This window comes from Gigantopelta aegis, chromosome 15 (genome assembly GCF_016097555.1).
Source record: "Gigantopelta aegis isolate Gae_Host chromosome 15, Gae_host_genome, whole genome shotgun sequence".
NCBI classification, from domain to species: domain Eukaryota; kingdom Metazoa; phylum Mollusca; class Gastropoda; order Neomphalida; family Peltospiridae; genus Gigantopelta; species Gigantopelta aegis.
In genome coordinates, this window is record NC_054713.1 from 15,487,374 (window position 1) to 15,510,812 (window position 23,439).

General features: G+C 36.7%; 1 protein-coding gene across 3 annotated transcripts; it reads right to left on the minus strand.

The window, feature by feature from the left end:
- Window positions 1-862: 862 nt before the first annotated feature.
- On the minus strand, window positions 863-23,439 carry LOC121390691 (polyhomeotic-like protein 1). 3 transcript variants are annotated; one of them, XM_041522576.1, is made up of 13 exons: window positions 23,404-23,439; window positions 22,396-22,616; window positions 21,428-21,534; window positions 19,958-20,141; window positions 19,095-19,141; window positions 17,723-18,013; window positions 13,724-13,762; window positions 8,435-9,100; window positions 7,698-7,821; window positions 6,555-6,722; window positions 4,437-4,573; window positions 2,371-2,502; window positions 863-1,550 (listed from the first exon to the last, which is right to left on the minus strand). In XM_041522576.1, the coding sequence occupies exons 2-13, from the start codon at window positions 22,595-22,597 to the stop codon at window positions 1,353-1,355; spliced, it is 2,295 nt and encodes a 764-aa protein (XP_041378510.1). In that variant the 5' UTR covers window positions 22,598-22,616; window positions 23,404-23,439; the 3' UTR covers window positions 863-1,352. The 3 variants fall into 3 exon arrangements, with proteins under 3 accessions (XP_041378510.1, XP_041378509.1, XP_041378511.1); XM_041522575.1 differs by having other exon boundaries at window positions 2,371-2,517; XM_041522577.1 differs by lacking the exon at window positions 13,724-13,762 and having other exon boundaries at window positions 2,371-2,517.

The following is a 23,439-nucleotide window of genomic DNA, read 5'->3' on the forward strand; positions in this document are numbered from 1 at the left end:
TGAACATTAAACAAAACTGGCTATAGACATTAAACATTTCTTTAAGTGTTCTGAACATTAAACAAAATTGGCTATAGACATTAAACATTTCTTTAAGTGTTCTGAACATTAAACAAAATTGGCTATAGACATTAAACATTTCTTTAAGTGTTCTGAACATTAAACAAAACTGGCTATAGACATTAAACATTTCTTTAAGTGTTCTGAACATTAAACAAAATTGGCTATAGACATTAAACATTTCTTTAAGTGTTCTGAACATTAAACAAAATTGGCTATAGACATTAAACATTTCTTTAAGTGTTCTGGGCCCCATATTTTTGAAGCTATTGTAGGGCTACGAATGTGTAAAACCGTCTTAGGTCATGACGTGTGTCATAGTGACACAAAAGCCTATGGTGGTTTTATGATATCATACATGTAGCTGAAAGATAGCTTCGAAAATCTGAAGCCAGATTATTAAAAATCTCATTGGTAATGCTGGTATCAGGTTCTATAATATTGTATAAAGACACTAAACATTATTTGTCTAAGTGAGTGTTCTCAACATTAAACAAAACTTGTCATTGATAACACTGATCAAGTTGCATATTTGCTATGGACACTAAAACATTATGGGCTGAGTCTACAACACCTGTTTATGTCTTACACACACACGTAACTACATACATTCACCATGCTTAAACACCTGTCTTACACACATGTAACTACATACATTTACCATGCTTAAACACCTGTCTTACACACACGTACCTACATACATTTACCATGCTTAAACACCTGTTTATGTCTTAAACACACGTACCTACATACATTTACCATGCTTAAACACCTGTTTATGTCTTACACACATGTGTAACTACATACATTCACCATGCTTAAACACCTGTTTATGTCTTACACACACGTAACTACATACATTTACCATGCTTAAACACCTGTGTTTAAAAAAAAACAAGACTTTGTAAATTCGGCCATATTTGTCTAAGTGAGTGTTTGAATATTAAACAAACTTGTCTTTAATAATGTTGATATCAAGTTCCACAATACTGTCTAAAGACACTAAACATTATTTGTCTAAGTGGTGTTGTGAACATTAAACAAACTTATCTTTGATAATGTAAATGTCTAGTTCCATAATATTGTCTAAAGACACTCAAATATTATTTGTCTAAGTGGTGTTGTGAACATTAAACAAACTTATCTTTGACAATGTAAATGTCTAGTTCCGTAATATTGGCTAAAGACACTCAAAGATTATTTCGATTATTTTTGTCTTAGCGAGTGTTGTTTCGATTATTTGTCTAAGCGAGTGTTGTTTCGATTATTTGTCTAAGCGAGTGTTGTGAACATTAAACGAACTCGTCCTTGATGGACGTGATTTTGGCGCAGATCTTGAGTGCGGGTCCCAGTTTGATGTTCATGGCCGACATCAGGTGGTCTTCCTTCAGCAGCAGCAGGGCCTGGCCGTCGATCTCCTGAGAGCGGAACTCGTCTGCGTACGACGCGCAGCCCGGCAGGGAGTTGATGAACTCGTACACTTCACTCACCTGAACAAAAATGGAGAAAACATGAGGTGTTTTCTCTTTTATGGATACATTATGGTTCGGACCAGGTTACTAGCCCGGGGGGGGGGGGGGGGGGGGGGGGGGGGGGAGTGCACTTGTTTGAGAATAGGTAGTGTTGAAAAGAAAAATAACAACACAGAGGGATTAGTTTCTAAAAAAAATGACAAACTTAAAGTTCAAGTAATGAAATGAAAAAAGAAGAAAAACCCCAGAAGAAATACAAAAGCCCATCCTTTAAACACTTTTCAAATTAATTACATCTAGCCCACAGCAAAAGCTGATGGAAAAGATTCACCATAGCACAAACTGATGGCAGATGTGTGGCATTGATGGCCAACAGATGGTTGGGGAGACAGAGACCGAGATGTGAAGGTGGACAGCAAAAAGCTGATGGGAAGTGGTAGACGTGTGGCACTGGTGGCCACAGTAGACAGGCACCTGTATTAGTTGGGGAGACAGGGACAGAGATGTGGAGGTGGACAGCAAAAGCTGATGGAAAGTGGTAGATGTGTGGCACTGATGGCCACAGTAGACAGGCACCTGTATTAGTTGGGGAGACAAGGACAGAGATGTGGAGGATGCAGCAACAGCAAAAGAACTTGAAAGATCAGAGGAGCTGCCGGATCGGGAAGAAATGAGCTGGAGTTTAAAGGAGAGGAACAAAAAGGAGGCAGTGTCATATATAAATAAAAAAATCAAATTTAAATTTAAAAAAAGAAAAAAAAGAAGAAATTAAATTATAAAAAAAAGTGGGGGTGGGTGGGGGGGGAGGGGAATAGAGAAGAAAAACCTGGTCACTTACAGTCCACTTGGCTGGATCTGTGCTGGACTCCATGCTAGACATCTCGAAGTTGGGGTGCTGGGCTGGGGAGGTAGGGGAGGAGCTGCTTTCTTCCTGTCCACTGTTAGAACTGCTGAAGTCTTCCCCGTGAGGCTGTGACACAAAATACTGCAGATAATCACACTTTGTCAACAATATACTGCAGATAATCACACTTTGTCAACAATATACTGCAGATAATCACACTTTGTCAACAATATACTGCAGATAATCACACTTTGTCAACAAAATACTGCAGATAATCACACTTTGTCAACAATATACTGCAGATAATCACACTTCGTCAACAATATACTGCAGATAATCACACTTCGTCAACACTATACTGCAGATAATCACACTTCGTCAACACTATACTGCAGATAATCACACTTCATCAACAATATATTACAGATAATCACTGTCAACAATATACTGCAGATAATCACACTTTATCAACAATATACTGCAGATAATCAGTGGCATTATGATTTAAACACACTTCGTCAACAATATACTGCAGATAATCACACTTCGTCAACAATATACTGCAGATAATCACACTTCGTCAACAATATACTGCAGATAATCACACTTTGTCAACAATATACTGCAGATAATCACACTTCGTCCAGATAATCACACTTCATCAACAACATATCAATTGCAGATAATCACACTTCCTCGTCAACAATATACTGCAGATAATCACACTTCGTCATAAATATACTGCAGATAATCACACTTCGTCAACAATATACTGCAGATAATCACACTTAGTCAACAATATACTGCAGATAATCACACTTAGTCAACAATATACTGCAGATAATCACACTTCGTCAACACTATACTGCAGATAATCAGTGGCATTATGATTTAAACACACTTCGTCAACAATACACTGCAGATAATCACACTTCGTCAACAATATACTGCAGATAATAACACTTCGTCAACAATACACTGCAGATAATCACACTTCGTCAACAATATACTGCAGATAATCACATTTCGTCAACAATATACTGCAGATAATCACATTTCGTCAACAACATACTGCAGATAACCACACTTCGTCAACAATATACTGCAGATAACCACACTTCGTCAACACTATACTGCAGATAATCACACTCCGTCAACAACATACTGCAGATAACCACACTTAGTCAACAATATACTGCAGATAATCACACTTCGTCAACAATATACTGCATATAATAACACTTCTTCAATAATATACTGTAGATAATCACACTTCGTCAACAATATACTGCAGATAATCACACTTCGTCAACAATATACTGCAGATAATCACACTTCGTCAACAATATACTGCAGATAATCACACTTCGTCAACAATATACTGCAGATAATCACACTTCGTCAACAATATACTGCAGATAATCACACTTTGTCAACAATATACTGCAGATAATCACACTTCGTCAACAACATACTGCAGATAACCACACTTCATCAACAATATACTGCAGATAACCACACTTCATCAACAACATACTGCAGATAATCACACTTCGTCAACAACATACTGCAGATAATCACACTTCATCAACAATATATTGCAGATAATCACACTTCATCAACAATATACTGTGTATAATACTTTTAAAACAAGATTGGGCTGTAAATACACTAGTCACACAGTATACATTAGAGGTTGAAACTAGTATAACGTACACCTAACAAGAATTCCACAGAATTAAATTTGTTTTTCTGTGAATCTAATAACACTTTTCAAATTTCTTTATTTCTCATCAACAGGAATTGAATTAGTCCAACTCAATAATGAACAGCTTGCTAGAGCAAGTACTAGTATTTTTAATACTAATTTCCACACATTAAAATTACAAATATTATTGGCATCTAGTCTGCAACGTTATAGAATTATGTAGCAATCTTTTAAATCTGAATAGCAATTGGCGACAACAAACTGAAAAAAACACTATTTCTCTACAACTCAGTAGTTCGAATTTACAGTCAACAGTAGGCTTAATAAAATAAAACGAACAAAAACTACATACTTGTTGCATCGTGCCTGACGGATCCGGCATGTTGATGTTGTAGGACAGTCGACCGCCACGCTCTGATCGCCAGCCTTTCCTGTTTCCAACCACGTGCTTTCGCTTGCGGACAAACTTTGTAACTTTTCCTGTTAAAACTAAATGGGAACAAAATGCTATGTTATTACATGTTTTCACGTGCGGACAAATTTTTTAACTTTTCCTGTTAAAATGAATTAGGAACAAAATACTATATTATTACATGTTTTTGTGTGTAGACAAACTTTGTAACTTTTCCTGTTAAAACTAAATAGGAACAAAATACTATATTACTGTAGAATACTTTATTTTCGCAGGATTAAATTTTCGCGATTTAATGAAAATGGGTCAATTCGCGAACATTTATTTTCGCGAATCCCCCAACCCCCATTAATAAAAAAACGAAGTACAGATGTCAATAATTTTGTTTTAAAAACGGAACTTAGTTTTGCCGGTTGTTACGCTAATCTGTAGAACTAATCCTACATGTGCACACGAGTGCTATACACATAAAACAATAATTTTCCTGCTTTAACCAATCAAGACTTTATTGTTTACAAGTTAATAAGCTTACAGATGGTGCTTAACGCGTGCAGTTTTTCTTAATCCTTATAATTGTTATAACCCAGTCCGGATTTTTTCACGTCCACATTTTTAATATACTGTGATAATGCATTTTTACTTCCGTCGTTGAACACGTGTAGACTCTGTCCGATGAACTGATCGCTAGCACATGCGAAGGAAAACGGCATAAAGCTTTTTAGTGTTAGTATTGTTTTATTATCATGTATGTACTTATCATCGTGTTTTTGATTTAAAGTTTTAAATAGATTTTGTGTTTTGTGGTTTGTTCCTTGACAGGAGGGAGCACCGCTTTGTTACTACTAGCCTCGTACATCGGAAACTAATGTGGTATAGTTGAACGAGACTACATAATTATAAAAAAAGATTGTCGGCCTTTATTTTCACGTGGAATATATTTTCATGAATTTCAATCACACGCGAAAATAAATTCCACGCGAAAATAAAGTATTCTACAGTATTACATGTTTTTGAGTGCAGACAAACTTTGTAACTTTTCCTGTTAAAACTAAATAGGAAAAAAATACTATATTATTACATGCTTTAGCGTGCGGACAATCTTTGTAACTTTTTCTGTTAAAACAAAAGAGGAACAAAAGTGGAATGCAACTGCGTGTTTTCGTTTGTGGACAAACTTGTTAACTTTTCCTGTTAGAACTAAATAGAAACAAAGTGCTATATTCGCTTGCAGAAAATCTTTGTACTTTGCCTTTAAAATTAAAACAGGAACAAAATGTTATAAGAAGTAAAGCATAACTAAAATAATATCAACCATAACACAACAGTTCTCACAATATATACTTTAATAAATTTCAACTCTGTACTACTAGTATTTCTCATTATACTAGCTTCTTTTTTCTATCTATGTCAGTAAAAGAGTCGAACTCCATCAATAAAAGGCAATCAACTTAAAGGCATACTGTCACAGACCACTGACCTGTTTCATGGCCTAACAAAGTATTACTTTAAAATATATATATTTGATTTGTCCCTAAACGTACTTTATACTTTATTCAACCATCTACGTAACCACCATACTCCACTTTTTAATGATATTTTGTAAAAATAATTGAATTATGGCAATGGTCCATAATTCAAAAACTAACATTGCTGAGAGGGTTGACCTGGATTTTACTCCTTCATGATGTAGTTAAAGTGATGCAATAGTTAAACTTGGTCTGTAAAAATTAATGTACGTTTTAATTATTATTAATTAAAAGAGAAATAAGGTACTTAAATCTGTGACAGTATGCCTTTAACTATTTCTTTCATTTTAATGTAAAGGGAAACAACTCACTATTCTTAAACAAGCCAAAATTACCACACTGAATCTCTAGCTACAAAGTAAAATAATTACAACCCATTATTTATCAATAACACAAAAAAAGAGAGATAATTCCCCCCACTCCCCCTTCAAGTTATTGTAAAGGGAAACAACAAGCCTAAATGATCGTTATTAAACTCTAGGCTTTAACGTAAAGGGAGAGAACTCTTATCTCTAATAAACAAAATGGCTACCTTTGTTTTCTCCTCCTCGGAACATGGTACTGCGTTTGGAGCAGGCCACGTTGTATCGCTTGGCACACATTATTGAACAGAAGCGCTTGGATCGGCGGAATTTCGACGCACGTTCCTGGTTTCCACAGTATTCACACGTCAACATCAGAGGTGCAGGAGGGGCGAAGCCTGTAATTAGATCGCAGTAACAATACTATCAACCAGTCATGTTTCACCAAATCGGTTCCCATTATCGACAATGTTAATATTTTCGGAAAAGCATTTTGAGAGTACTGCTAAAGCAATACATGTCCCCATCCGAGCCCTACAAATGTTTGTATTTTCTCAGTTCCAAGGACCATAACTGTCAAAAGTGGGTAAATCACCATGAAAGTCAAAGTTGATATGTAACAGTACATGATAACAACATATACAAAATTTCATCTGAATATTTTAAAGCATTGTGAAAAACCCCCATCCAGAAAAGTATATGTGGGACACAGACAGACAGACTGAAAGATGGAAGGAAATGTTTTATTTAACGACACACTCAACACATGTTATTTACGGTTCTATGGCGTCGGACATATGGTTAAGGACCACACACTGATACTGAGAGAGGAAACCCGCTGTCGCCATTTCATAGGCTACTCTTTTCAATTAGCAGCAAGGGATCTTATATATGCTCCATCCCACAGACAGGATAGTACATACCACAACCTTTATTACACCAGTTGTGAAGCATTGGCTGGAATGAGAAATAGCCCAATAGGCCCACCGACGGGAATTGATCCTAGATCGATCATGCATCAGGTGAGAGCTGCTGTCCTGCCCCAACTGAAGGATTGAGACAAAACCTAAAGTCCCCTCCAGTAGGACCGGTAGAGGACTAATAAAAAGCACAGATTTTCTCCCTCTTTGTCTCAGCCTGTCTGTGTGTGTGTGTATGTGTGTGTGTGTGTGTGTGTGTGTGTACATTTGTATGTGTGTATGTATATATGTGTGTGTGTGTGTGTGTATCTGTTCATCTCTGTCACTCTTTCTCTCACCCCCCATTCTCTATCCTTCCTCCAACCTCCCTCCTCATGGACTTTGGGTTAGAACTTAAAATTGTAATAAGTCCGGTGGCTCAATCATTTTAAGTGTTAATATATAAAGACAAACCTTCAGGTTCTAAGACTGGGGGTGGAGGGTCATAGGAGAGGTCAGGCATGTCTTCGTCCGACTCTCGATCTGTCCGACTCGGTTTTGGTGGTACGTATTCCGTCAACAGTGACGACCGCTGGACCTGAAAACAGGAATAACGAAATGCATTTTAAGTTATTACTTATGGTATGTTAACCAGCCCTCGAAATAAGCAGAAGTCACAGTAATTTAAAATGGCACCAGTAAGTTTTTCCCATTATGTAACCATTACGACAAACGTAATAATTAGAAACATCTATTATTTCGTTTGGACTTAAAAGCTTTTTTTACTTTTCACTTAAGGAAATGATGAAAACTGTGTATTGAGAACTATAATGTCACAAACAAAGTATGAAAGTGAAAAAACAAGAAGTTGTAACCGATACGGAACCTGACCAATCATTTGCGACGTACCAGTATTTTGAGGACTATAGTAGTGTCGGAAATAGAATAAAACTGATTTTCATTGATTATTTCTTTCATATTAAACTGACAGGTAAATATTTTGTAAATATCTATTTAATGATAATCTACCTAATTTAACATTTACTTGTTTGGGTTCTCACTGGTTCTACTTACAGGGAAGGGTTCTGATCCTTCCTGGATGACGAAGCCCTCGATGATGTGTAAAGCATTCTACTTACAGGGAAGGATTCGGAGCCCTCCTGGATGAATCGTAATGTAACGTACCATGAAGTGTAAAACATTCTACTTACAGGGAAGGGTTCGGAGCCCTCCTGGATGATGAAGCCCTCTATGATGTGGGTCAAGATGTGCGGTTTCACGATCGCCCTCTGCTTCTCCACCACCGGCGTCTGCTCCGGCAACAGAACCGGCTTACTTGGGGCAACCTCCTCCATCGGCTCCTCCTCCGCTGCAACCTCCTCCTTACCCTCCTTAACCTCGCTCTCGACACCGGACTCCTTAGTCTCCTCGGTGGTAACGGTATCCATGGAAACATCCAACGACTTGCTGCTGGGTTCCGTTTCGGGCTCCTCCCGGTTAGCCTTGGCCGTTTCTGTCTCCGAATCGGATTGGCTCTTGGCTGCAGGAACTGTGATGTTTGATTGAACGACGGGGGTGACCACTTTGACCGGGTTGGGGGCCTGTTTCTGGACTGGGTGGGTAGCTGCGGTGGGGACCGACGCCGATGTTTTGGAAGAGGACTTGGATCGGCTTTTCTGTTTGGGAATCACCTGTGGGATGTTCAGTTTTGCACTCTGACCCATTTTAGTCGGCTGAACTTTTGCAGACGACTTCGACGGGAGCAGGGTCTTCCCCGAGGGGGTCTTCGAGCCCCCAGTCTTCACCTGAGAATTATGTGGAAGTTCGATCTTGTTTGGTTTCATTCCAGCAACTGCCTGCATGTACGGCAGCTGGTTCTGAAAATATCGACAGATTACATTAAACATAAATATAATTTTAATCTACAAAATTATAATATTTTTCATCCTGCAACCACTGTTTCTACTGGCCGACTGTGATGACCGATTAAAGGAAAGTCATAAATGTATACCAACAGATTGCTAATTTGACCTCTAAATCATCGTACAATGTAGCAGAAATGATAGCTTTTCCCCATAATTTTTATGGATTGCAGGACAAAAATAATAATTAGTTAGTGACATTGGATATCAGCTTTATCCTGTTTACGCTGAATGGGAAATCCCGTTCGGCAGTCTCGCAGAATTACCCATTCTTACCATCACAGGATAAATCCTATATTCTATGTCATTAACTAGTTATTCTCTATATATATATTTTATAAATGCAGACAATGCAAGAAACCTTGTTTTACACATGACAATATTTAAAAAATGAAAAGAATAAAAAAGTTTTTATTTTAACCTGATTAAATGGTTATATTCTAGGAAATATTTTGTTTTCAAAATCTTGATTAGTGATATTTCTAGTCAACTGAAAATTGATTAGCAACTAGTGTTTTGAAATTTTGTAGCAATCTCTGAAACTTGAGTAGCTAATCACGACATGAAACTGAACAAAATGTTCCATGAATTCACCCCAATAATTTCACCAAGTGTTTTTTGGTCAGAGTTGTAATTAAACATAAAATCATCCATTTCTCAAATAAGATTTCAGAATACAGCAAACACAATCTAAAATAAAATTCAGGAACAGGCAAATCAGTTTGCTGCATAATATATACAGTAATTAAAATATATGAACAAAATAAATTGTACTTTCCATTAGATATTTGAGATACTGACGAAATAATAAACAATTTTATTCGAACTTTATAATTAAAAAAATTGTTCTGTTCTGTTCTTGAGATAATAGCCAAAAATTACATTCTGTTCCCCAACCATATTTTTTTTTTATGATGTGTCTTTTTTTTTACCCCTCCCCTTCACAAATAACTCCATGATCACAATGCACAGCATATATTTTAAAAAAAAACCCAACCCCACTCCCCCCCCCCCCCACCACAAAAAAACTACCTATGCAGGCTTTCTGCCAGAAAATAATTTAAAGGTAAATATTAACAAATGCTACTCCTAGTTCACTATTTTTAAAAACCATGAACATAAATAAACATAAAAAGTACGTAAAATAATAAAACTGTATAAACAAACCATTTGTGTACCTCTATGTGTATACATTCACGAAGTGCACAACACACTAGACTGAAGGACAATGAAAATTACAACAATATTTTAATACCAATGAAAGACTGGCAAATACACACCAAGATGCTGAAGAAAATATTTTTTGAATTGTTCTACAGAAGGATCAAACAAACTGGATTAAAAATATTCTACTTTCACACATTTATAAGAATAAATCTGATTGTATCATTGTTAAAATGAGTCGTAGTAAAAACATGGTGTTATCACTGCAGTAGAAAATTTGGATCATTGTTACCGGCCTCGGTGGCACAGTGGTTAAGCCATCAGACACAGGCTTTGCAGCCTGGTAATGGCTCCAACCCAGAGAAAATTCTTAAGGGCTCAATCGGTAGGTGTAAGGCCACTACACCCTCTTCTCTCCAACTAACCACTAACCAACTAACCCCAGGACAGCGTGCTTGAACCTTAATTGGATATGACCACAAACTAATGGCATTCCCCCCCATATGATTATAGACTGGTCTGAACATCTTAACAGCCAATGGGATGGCTTAAAATCTTCCAATGAATCCTCTGATACCTGTTCCAGTCATGTGATTGAAGTTTCCATCTTTCCCCATAGCAGATGTTGGGACGTCTGGACCAGTCTACTATCATTGGGGGGGGGGGGGGGGATATGCCAATCTACTATCATGGGGGGAAATGCCAGTCTACTACCATGGGGGAAAATGCCAGTCTACTATCATAGGGGGGAAATGCCAGTCTACTATCATAGGGGGAAATGCCAGTCTATCATAGGGGGGAAATGCCAGTCTACTATCATAGGGGGAGAAATGCCAGTCTACTATCATGGGGGAAATGCCAGTATACTATCAAGAGGGGGAAATGCCAGTCTACTATCATAGGGAGGAAATGCCAGTCTACTATCATAGGGAGGAAATGCCAGTCTACTATCATAGGGAGGAAATGCCATTCTACTATCATAGGGGGGAAAGAAAGAAGTGTTTTATTTAACGACGCACTCAACACATTTTATTTACGGTTATATGGCGTCAGACATATGGTTCAGAACCACACAGGTTTTGAGAGGAAACCCGCTGTCGCCACTACATGGGCTACTCTTCCGATAGGCAGCAAGGGATCTTTTATTTGCGCTTCCCACAGGCAGGATAGCACAAACCATGGCCTTTGTTGAACCAGTTATGGATCACTGGTCGGTGCAAGTGGTTTACACCTACCCATTGAGCCTTGCGGAGCACTCACTCAGGGTTTGGAGTCGGTATCTGGATTAAAAATCCCATGCCTCGACTGGGATCCGAACCCAGTACCTACCGGCCTGTAGACCGATGGCCTGCCACGACGCCACCGAGGCCGGTCATAGGGGGGAAATGCCAGACTACTATCATAGGGGGGAAATGCCAGTCTACTATCATAGGGAGGAAATGCCATTAGTCATTAGGATAAGTTGAAAAGAAAAAAATGTGTTATGAAGTTATGAAGACAGTTTCACTGAAGTATGGGTCATATGCTTTACATACAGAGGTCAAATGTTGAAACATTTAAAATTTTATCCATACACAAATGCACTCAGATCTTGTTAATCACACAATCCGTCAGATCCACTACATGTTTGGCAATCCAAATAGTTATTCTTACTAAAAATCAGATAATTTCTTTCCACAAAAACAAATGAAATTTAAGTAAACTTCGAATTTAGCATTTTGGGTTGGAAGTGTAACTCTGTAAGTTTATGAAACAGAATCCCAAAATATTTATATAAAATTTTGTTTAAGACTCTGATTAAGGGTGGGAATTGGTGAACTGTAAAAAAGAGGAAATCTAGAGGGATCCCATAAATTCTTGAAATCTTAGGTTAAAATCTGTGCCATCTGACACATTTTGGAGGAAAGGACGATTAAAATGCGAGGAAACCCAATGTTCCATGAGAGGAAAACAACTGATCCGAGGAGAATTCCCACCCGTGTCTGATGGAATCATAAAGATATCCCCAAAGTCCATGCCCGATTAGAATAGGGATTTCCTACACACTCAAGGCAGAGATGACCTGTTGTACTCGAGTCTCATTTTCACTTTCAAAACACACTGGAGATCACTCCTGAGATTTGCGATTGTAAAATGGTCAACTTAAACCAACATTATAACTCCCATCCCAAGAACACTGTTTGTTATAAAATATATTAAGTAATTACTCAAATAATTACATGAAAAGTATCAAATATTTTAGCAGATTTTACTTAAAATTTCTGCAATTCTAGCAGTAAACAATGAACTATCAGTACAATAGTAATTTGGTGGTATCCCAGTTGATATTTATAAAACAATGTATTCATGCGCTGTGACAACAACAAACTAAATATGTTCATTTTATCGTTTACACTTGCTGGTTTTTGAGGGTATGTCAAAAAATAAAATAATATACTTGTGTCCATTAGAGATGATTAATCGTACCGTTTGTAGTTTCCAAACATATCTAACTCACTTTTGCTTATTAGATATGATAAAAAAAACATAAAAAAAAAAAAAACACTTGTAAGATTATGTCATCTCCAATAGACAATTGTGTATTATTCTCATTAACCCTACTGAGTTTTCTGATTTGCTGATGTGTATTGGTGGTTTTAAAGGGACATTCCTGAGTTTGCTGCAATTTTTAAGATGTTATCGACTAACAGAGACTTTTTGACGACTGTAATTACATATCAAATATATTTTTCTGCATAAAATATTAGTGGCTGTATATTAAAAGTGTTTCTGATCGTTCTAATATTTGTATTAGGTTAAATTTCATTTTATTTCCTAAAACCGATTTGTTAGTATGTACGAAATTATTTGAAGACAAAATCCACTTTGGGCTTCTTACAAATATTAAGACGACCAGAAACACATTGAATATACAGGCACTGATAATGTAAACAAGAAAAACATATTAATCGTACAAATACTTTATTAGTCAGAAACATCTTACAATGCAGTAAACCCGTTAATGTCAAAATATTTCTTAGTTTATGGACTCTATTAATGCATTGCCAATAAAATAAAAAACAAATTACAGTAAAATCACCAATATTAAGTTACCACATCAAAAAATACAGACGGTTGAATTTTGTTTCTTTAAAATTTCTAAAAAACATTCAAAAACTATTTGTTACAATTTTTTCCCTGCTATAAATGGGATTTTTGTAGTGTTTTCAAAATCTTTAGGTATTTATTTAGCTCTTAAAAAACCCCCACCACAAATGTTTTTAATATCTATATATACATAATGATACAGATAACAATAAACCCATATTTTGGAAAGTGAAAACAAAAACAACTGGGTTGTCACAACAGATATGTAAAAATGTACATTCCCCCAAAACACACAGAGCACCACATTTGAAGAGACATTACACTTACGACGGCACTTTCCCCCATTCCTGGATATTGCTGCAGAAACTGAAGATTAGAAGGAACAATGTATTGGCTTTTCATTCTGGTGCAATTCTAATTTTACTCAACACGCATTCCGTCTTCAAAAAAAATACAAACAATCACAAGAAAAAGAAAGCTTAAATCAAAATGTCTTAATCCTAAGCCTATTCAAACTCAGCCTGCTGCATATGCGACCATTTTTTTTCATCTGGCGACTAACACAATTCATACTATCTATATAAAAATACAAGTAGGCACTATCTGGCTCCTAGATGTAAAGGTTAACAGAGGGCTGAAAATGCAATCATTTTTTTTTCATCTGGCGACTAAAACATTTCATACTATCTATATAAAAACTATATGGAAAAGTTAATGTTAAGCTGAAGCTGTATATTAAAACACAAAAAAAAGAAAAAAGAAATGTTTTATTTAATGACGCACTCAACACATTTTATTTACGGTTATATGGTGTCAGACATATGGTTAAGGACCACACAGATTTTGAGAGGAAACCTGCTGTCGCCACTTCATGGGCTACTCTTTCCGATTAGCAGCAAGGGATCTCTTATTTGCACTTCCCACAGGCAGGATAGCACAAACCATGGCCTTTGTTGAACCAGTTATGGATCACTGGTCGGTGTGGTTTACACCTACCCATTGAGCCTTGCGGAGCACTCACTCAGGGTTTGGAGTCGGTATCTGGATTAAAAATCCCATGCCTCGACTGGGATCCGAACTCAGTACCTACCAGCCTGTTGACCGATGGCCTAACCATGACGCCACCGAGGCCGGTAAAACATAAAAAGAAATAAGAAAATTTCAATGCATTCCTCTTTGTTAAGACTTGAAAATTATGACTAAGTGAGAACATGTATCACCGACTACTTCATGTTATTAAAAAAATACATCAATAATTTACACAACATAAACTGTAAAGCGAAATTTCAAGTACAAAGTCAACAGTTTGTTAATTGTCAAAATCCAAATGAAACTGGTATTAACATTCCTTTTCTTGTACAAATGTGCTTTGCATAGTGATGTGATAAAAAAAAAGATTTTGCAATAGCCTCTCCTTTGACAAATTCAAAATCATAATCATTAACTTTTAACCCCAGGTATGTTTTAAAAATTGCAACAAGACGTGTCAGTTCCATGTAGGTATATAATATCAGGGTTTCTACCAGAGGATTAAATGGGTATGGTGCCATACCAAATTTGTTTTGCGTATTTTATTTGACAAAATTAATTACTCTTATCATTACTGTATGATTTTCTTAACCCTAACCCTAAACGTAACCCATTTTCTTTCTGGGGGAGGCCCTCCATACTGTGGTTGACTGTGGTTGCATTCAATTCCATAGCACCATACCCAAAAAATTTCTTTCTGGCAGAAACACTGAATATCTCTCAATAATGAAGTCATACTGTAAATGTATTAACCTTTCAGTCATTCTTCACCAGAAAGGTCAGTGATCACTCCCATTACCCTGCATATTTGCCTGGAAAGTTTTAAAAAGCGGCAAATTGATCACCTTCAATAACAAAATTTTAATACATTTTATCTGAAACTTCACGTGATTGTTCCCCTTGCACCATTTCAGGAGAGAGCTACAGCAGGGATTCTAGATTATGGCAGCCCCACTCTCATGGCTAGTGATGTTCACTGTTTGGCTAGTAAATAACAAATATCACCATGCCTGACAGAATGTCCAAAAAAAGGTCAAATGCTGCATTTAAGTCTATTTTGTAAATATGAATATATCTGCACACACACAAAATCAAGGTTTCTGCCAGAGGGTAAAACGGGTATGGTGCTATAACCAAATAGTTTTCCTGTTTTTATTTTTTAAAGTTAACCTGTTGCCAAATTAAAGACTTATCATTAGTCTATGATATTCTTAACCCTAACCCTAAACATAGCCCATTTTCTTTCGGGGGGGGGGGGGGGGGGGGGAGAGAGAGACTGTGGTTGCATTAAATTCCATAATTTCGTTCTGGCAGAAACACTGACTATCTACAGGTTTTTATACTCTATCTTCGTCTTTTGGTGACATCCGATTATTCCTATTAGTAAAACTGTACTTACTAAGTAGGGCCAGTGAATTTTTAATCGTGGCTAGCAAATTTGTTTAATCACTGATCCCATGGCTAGTGGATTTTTATAAAAATTCTAGAAGCCCTGTCTACAGCTCATAATGAAGACTGTAGTTACACATGTGTTTCATATTAGTAAACAATGTTATAAAACAGGGAGGTGTGTTTTTACAAGCTCTATACATTTTGTCGGCTGATGCAAACAGAGGCCTCCACTAGTCTTTGCCACTGGAAAAACATTAGAATTATTTTGAGAGGGTTTTAACTATTTTACTTATTAGTATGACAGTAGCAAGATACTAGCTTAAATTTGAGAAATTCAAATAAGAACTATTCTACCAGACAGCTAATCCTGGTGACAGTGGCTCAAGGAGACTGGATAGCACGTAGACCGGTCTTGGTGGTGTCATGGTTAAGCCATCGGACATAAGGCTGGTAGGTATTGGGTTCGAAGCTCCATACCGGTTTCCACCCAGAGCGAGTTTTAACGACTCAATGGGTAGATATAAGATCACTATATCCTTTTTTCTCTCACTAACCACTAACAACTAACCCACTGTCCTGGACAGACAGCCCAGATAGTTGAGGTGTGTGTGTGCCCAGGACAGCATGCTTGAACCTTCATTGGATATAAGCATGAGAATAAGTTGAAAAGAATGAATGAGCATGTAGGCAGGGCTAGCTCTGGCACTCGCCAATTGCGAATTTTATTTTTATTTGGCGAAAGAAGTTCCAGTATTAATTGATATTTAGTTACAAAATAACTGGGTATCTATACAATCTGGAAGTTTAACAGATAATTTGGCGAAAGAAGTTCCAGTATTAATTGATATTTAGTTACAAAATAACTGGGTATCTATACAGTCTGGAAGTTTAACAGATAATTTGGTGAAAGAAGTTCAAGTATTAATTGATATTTAGTTACAAAATAACTGGGTATCTATACAATCTGGAAGTTTAACAGATAATTTGGCGACATTTTCGGCTGACCCAGAGCTAGCCCTGATGTAGAATGTTAAAAGAAAATCAAATAAAAGATGATCTATTCATAATACTTAAATATGAAAAAACTAGCATCCAAGACGTCTCGCCCACTCCTAAATATACTGATGGAAAGAAATAAGAGAACACATCAAATTGTAGACCAAATTTAATTCACAACTAGCATAATAATGTCTGTATTTCATACCAAGTTGTAATGTGGGACTGAATGTCTGTAGTGTTGAATGTGCTGCCTATATGTTCCCAGTCAACTTCTGACAATATGAATTGATTTTTGATGCAGTCATTATTTCTTGTTGCTATCTGTTTGATCCTTTATTTCTTTCCATCAGTATATATTCTTTTTTTCCCCATGCTCTTTTCCACATTATCACCCCCTCCCCCCGAAAAATATTTCTAGGATCTGCCCTTGACAAAATACACCCGAATAACAAATCTATATAGTGAAACCTGTCTAAACCAGATCACCCCAGGAACCTAATATTTATCCGAATTAGACAAGATCTGGCCCCGTGCTTACAAACCTTGAAGTCTAGACTTTAATAAAGTCCAGACTTTTAACGTCATGGCACCGCCATTCAAATTGCATTACGTTAAAGTATGGACTTTATTAAAAGTCTAGACTTTAAGTTTTATAAGCACGGGCCTTGGTGTTTTAGATGGCTGCGTGTTAGAATTAAAACAAATTGGGATCATGAAACTTGTCCACTTTTGACAGGATTCCAGTATGTTCAGGATCCGGTTTGGACAGGTTTCACTCTGTGTGTGTGTGTGGTGTGTGTGTGTGTATATGTGTGTGTGTGTGTGTGTGTGTATATATATATATATATATTTTATTGTTTTTAAAACCTATCCCCGACCCCTTTAAAAAAAACCCACTATACATACCTGCATGTTGGCCATCATTCCCTGCGGTTGGATGGGTCCATTGGTTCGAATATACACAGACTGTCCGGCCATGATGGTGGGAGGCTGCCCGTGGCCCGTCAGCAGAGGCTGGTGGGCAGCCAATGGGATGCCTTGTTGCAGGTTGGCCATGGCCTGCAAGACAGCCTGGTTGGTTAATAAGGGTCCTGATTGGATGATCTGCCCCGTGTTGGTGACAAGCTGTGGCTGACTGAAGCGGAGTGGTGCCTGAGTAGTAATGAGCTGTGGCTGGCCTTGAACTTGGCCCTTGGACTGTAATAATAATTGTTTTTAAAAGTAATTCTAAGAATAGATCTAGGGAATTCCAATGGGGAGCATGCAACACAATTTTAAAAAGGAACCTTTTGAACCCCGTATATTCACCAGGGCTGTGGAAGGCTATTTTGTCCTGATAATCTAAAACATTCAAGTGTTTACGCAAAATCTGAATGCTTTATGTTAAAAAGAAAAGTGGAAAATACCAGTTGTTTTTAATGAAATAATAAATAGGAAAAAAAAGAGAGATGCCTATGTCATACCCCTCTAGATTCACCCATTTTAAACATTTAGTATGTCTATAAATGTTAAAACATTCCGTTGTGGTTTTCAGCCTCCCTCGCCAAAGTCCAAACCAAATTGTTAACAACTACAATAAATTACTCTTCTACCTTTAATTACCCAAATTTTGTCAGGACACAAATCGTTCAAAAGCCCATTACAGTGACACATATTCCACATACGAGACTGTAATGATGTCACGGATATCGACTTCACCAAGACTGCAAGGGCAAAATAAATGCAGTTTTTTGCCATCTGTCATTTTGTTTGTTTATGGAATACTCTTCAAGAAGTGTGGATCGATATGACGTAATCTAACAACATCATGACATGTTCCAAGTCACCTATTTAGGTGGTTTCCACCCCTTTTTAAGAGTATTCCACAAAAAAGGAAAAATGGCAGTGAAAAATTGGATGTGTTTTGTCCTAGGAAGTCAATATAGGTGATATAGTTTCAGTCTAATATGTGGAATCCATGTCAATGTAATCTTTTTTCACAATTTATGTTCGTAAAAATAGTGGAGAAAATCAAACAGTAATTAAAAGTAGGAGAGTAATTTATCGTAGTTGTTAACAATTTGGTTCAGACTTAGATACTTTGGCAATTACTATATCTTTTTCAACTGACTGACATTGTGTGCAAAACATGTATGTATAAGATAGTGACATCACAATTCGAATTTGATTTTAAGTACATGAAAATATTTACAGTAAATTATTATGAGCATGAGGTTGACGGTATACTGTCTTTGATACACCACCATTTAACTATTCAGTGTTAATCAACAGTGGTTACCTGGGCAACTAAAGCCTGGTTTGCAGCATTCTGACCAAAAACAGCACCTGTAGAATAAAAAGTTTAAAAAAATATTCAGAATTTTATTGCCATGTAGGCTACTGTATAAGGAATGTAGCACAAATCATTTATCTCTTCACAAGTTTCCCTGAAAAAACCTGGAAGTCTTGTTGTTTTGAAGTTTATAAAATCCGGAAGCATCCTGTTCGTAAATGTACCTGTAGGTGTTTTGTTTTTTTTATGAACAGGGAGTCCCTTACTCATTTAGGTTCAGTACCTTTGTATGGAAGTTAAAATAAAAAATTCCAAATTGTAAAATTTAAATAGACAATTTTGGCATTCAAACTGGGAAGAGGGGCCGGAATGTATCTCAGTGGTACAGTGCTGGCCTGATGCATGATCGATCTAGGATCAATTCCTGCTAGTGGGCCCATTGGACTATTTCTCGTTTCAGCCAGTGCTCCACAACTGGTTTAACAAAGGCGGTGGTATGTACTATCCTGTCTGTGAAATGGTGCATACAAAAGATCTCTTGCTGCTAATCGAAAATAGTCCAGGAAGTGGCGACAGCAGGTTTTCTCTCTCAATATCTGCGTGGTCCTTAACCATATGTCTGACGCCATATAACCATAAATAAAATGTGGTGAGTGCGTCGTTAAATAAAACATTTCCTTACTTCCTTTAAAGTGGGAATTAAAAAAAAATGGACTGAAAAAATTTACAAAATTATGTCTAATTTCATGCTTGGCTGAATGATATATTGCTTTCTGGTATAACGGGTAATAAAAACCTTGTGCTTGGAGACAGTGGTAAATACAGAACAATTCTTGGGCTGTAAACCAATGATAAACTTCGATACTTGCCAAGTTGACTAAGAACCAATGGCTGAGCTTGTTGTGTTGGCATGACAGCAGGCTTCCCACCAATCATTGGAGTTGCCTGCCCTTGCTGTATTTGGTTTTGCTTCCCATTATTCTGCTTGCTTCCAGAATTTGAGTTCGAGTGTGTAGATGTTGCTATATTACCTTGCTGCTGCTGCTGTTGTTGCTAAAATGATTTCAACATATAAAGTTGTAATTCAAATGAATTATGTGTAATAATGCCAGTTACAGGATTCGCAGCCCGGTACTGGCTCCCACCCAGAGAGAGTTTTAATGACCACTACCCATCTTTTCTCTCACTAACCACTAACAACTAACCCACTGTCCTACACAGATAGCTGAGCCCAGGACAGCATGCTTGAACCATAATTGGATATAAGCATGAAAATAAGTTGAAATATAACTCAAGCCATGCTTTTATTAGCGGCTACAGGTATATTTTGCCTTATTGTTCAATATATTAATGAAAATAACATGATGATGATAAAACATTTGTTTAAATTTTACAATTTAACTTAGCATGCACCGAGATGAACATTAATTGGGCTTGGACTTATACAACAGTTTATGAGAAACAGCTAAACATGAAAACATAACATTTATTACATACTTATTCCATCTTACTACAGTGATAAAGACATTTTCAAACCGTGTGATAAATTTATCTTGTATCGCACATATGTGCGATCTGGACCAGAACTTTTAAATTGGGAATTTCCTCTTTTATCTTTACTGGAGTTAGCGTCTTTTTGTTACTGACGTCATATATAATTTACAAATTACATCACGTCGTATTTGAAACATTACACAAGGCTTCTGCAGAGTAAGATTCTTAATATTAAGTAAATCCATGAAAGGAGTTTTGATCAAAGTGTTGTTATGACGTTAAATTAAAAAAAGTTTTTGTAAAGCATAAAAGAAGGTATGTAATAAATACAGAACTTCACATATGTTGTTTTCGCTTCCTATTTATTGCACTTGTTTATTTTGTGCAAGAATATATACCACGAGATCACGTAGCGGTCGAGTGGTATGTTCTTTCGCAAAATAAATGAGTGCAATAAATATGATGCGAAAACAACGTATGTGAAGTTCTGTATTTATTACATTTTTTTTTTATGTTTTAATTTTTACATATAGTCTTAGAGAGGAAACCCACTACATTTTTCTATTAGCAAGGGATCTTTTATATGCACCATCCCACAGACAGGATAGCACATACCATATGGCCTTTAATATATAAAAGAACATACCACTCGCGGTCTCGTAGTATATATTCTTGCACAAAATAAACTTGTGCAATAAATAGGAAGCGAAAACAATGTATGTGAAGTTCTGTATATTTATTCAACTAAGCACAGTTGATGCTGTTGATGCCATCAGAAACGTAATTCCTATATGTCACCCTTTGACATCGTCAGGGCGACAAACCAATGTTTCAGAGATAATTACCTGCGACATCATACTCGGTGACATCATGCCAGGACTGGTGGGGCTCACCGAGGGTGGTCTCCCTTGCATCATGGCTGTCATGTTCAGCTGTTGTTGTGCCATTGCAGCTATGGAGAGGAAACAAACAACACCATTCAAATACATATAAATAAAAAATACATATAAGATGACCAAAAAATAACTGGAATAGAAATAAATGTAATTTAATGTGCCTGCTTTACTAAAATGAATGGTAAAATATATCACAAGAATATTTTATTAATTAATAATATTTAATTTTTTTAGTGTTTTATTAGTAAAGGCAATTTTTGAATTAAGTATTATTGAAAAAGGCTTGTTTAATCTCAGGGCAGCATGGTGCACACTAAGGCTAGATGACGCTAGACTACTGAAGCATGTCGCACCATGCTAAAACAAGCTAGAAAAAACTAACTATTATTGCTTAACTTTTCAGTGGTTTTGGGGTGAAATGTTTATAGATCAGCATGTTTATACTGAATTTTCGTCATTTCTATCTTGAGCATATATATGGGTATATCTATTGCCGTAACTTCTCAGGGCTCGAACTTAATGGCGGTTGCCATAGGTAGAGAGCATCACTGATGGCACTTTTGTGCCGTCGGTAAAGCTCCTCAACAATGGCGAAATGTATACACCTGATGTACATTATCTGCCAATATTTAACATTTGCACATTTAAAAGATGTCTACAAATAACAAGATAGCCTTTCAGTCAGGTTTATTTTCTGCAAATGTCACCTTTAAAAAATTGCCATAGGCAGGCTCAAAATTGCCGTCGGTGGACTGTTTTACCATTTGCAGTTCTTTTAAAAATTGCCGTGGGAGACAAATTCTTAAGTTCGAGCCCTGCATCTAAAACCCTGTGCACTCAGATCTGATAAAAAAAAAACCTTCTTGTGACAAAATTATTGAGATCTAGAGCCACGACATTGACACAAAATGGCTTACCGACAGCCGCATTCTGCAGCATGAGCTGTTGATTGTAGGGGAACTGGGCCAGGTACGGGGGACTGTGCATCGTCTGCGGGATCACCTGCACTTGGGGCAGAGGTCCGGGAGACCGGATTGTGTTCGCCATCGATGCTATCGGCGTTGTGGCCGTTGTCGTGGCGATGCTACTCGGAGTTGAGCTTGTTCTTTGTTCAGCCATGGCTACAGGCTTTAGTAACCTGAAAGAAAACAAGAATAAAAAACTTAAAAAGAGATATTAAAAGAACAAAGCAGGGCTCACACTGGTTAAAATTTGTCGTAGCCAATTTTCAGATTTGTAAAGCAACCCCTGCTATAGACAATGCCATGGAATTTTTAATTCTCCACGGCACTTTTTTTGCCTAATTTTAATCCCCATTAACTGATCTAAAATATCATAAAAATTACAAAAAAGCCACAAAAATAATACTTACCGATTTATATATATATGAACTTTATTTTATGCATTTATAAAATATTTAAGTCAATATGTCAGTAAAAATTATAAACTTGTACCCACTCAACATGGTTTTTGTCAAAAATTAATCCAGTAGTCTAAAGGTTAACCACAACACCATCAAGATGAACATTAATTGGGCTTGGAGTCGGACTAATACAACTGTTTTTCAGTCAGTCTGATCTATATAACATTGTATTTATTCCACTCTGAGGTAGGACTTTACTTAGGCATTCTCAAGTATAAAGAACATTATAAATACGTATATTAAATAGAGTTAGGGTTAAGATTAGTGACAGTGCCAAAAGAATCTGATCAAAGCAAAGGCAATAATCAATACTGTTTAAACTAAATATACAGGAGTGATGTCCCCTTGCATGTCTTCAACTTGTACAAAAACGTTACAAAACCACTTACAAAAAAGGTTACAGAGAATTTGCTTATACAAATTTATTATTGCATTATCATGCAACAAAACACTGACAAATGAGACGAAAAATATTTACATCTAGTGCACAGAAGATACTTACAAAGAAAACGTCTCGTCTTTGTTAACAGTCAGCCAT

What these genes read in the sequence shown, in the direction of transcription:
- LOC121390691 (XM_041522575.1), bottom strand. Translation starts at nt 22,597, where the DNA reads ATGGCTGAACAAAGAACAAGCTCAACTCCGAGTAGCATCGCCACGACA. An exon ending in ATTGGTTCTTAGTCAACTTG is followed by an intron (nt 19,142 to 19,957) that starts GCAAGTATCGAA and finishes TTTATTCTACAG; the next exon opens with GTGCTGTTTTTGGTCAGAAT. An exon ending in CCGAGGAGGAGAAAACAAAG is followed by an intron (nt 4,574 to 6,554) that starts GTAGCCATTTTG and finishes GTTCCCATTTAG; the next exon opens with TTTTAACAGGAAAAGTTACA.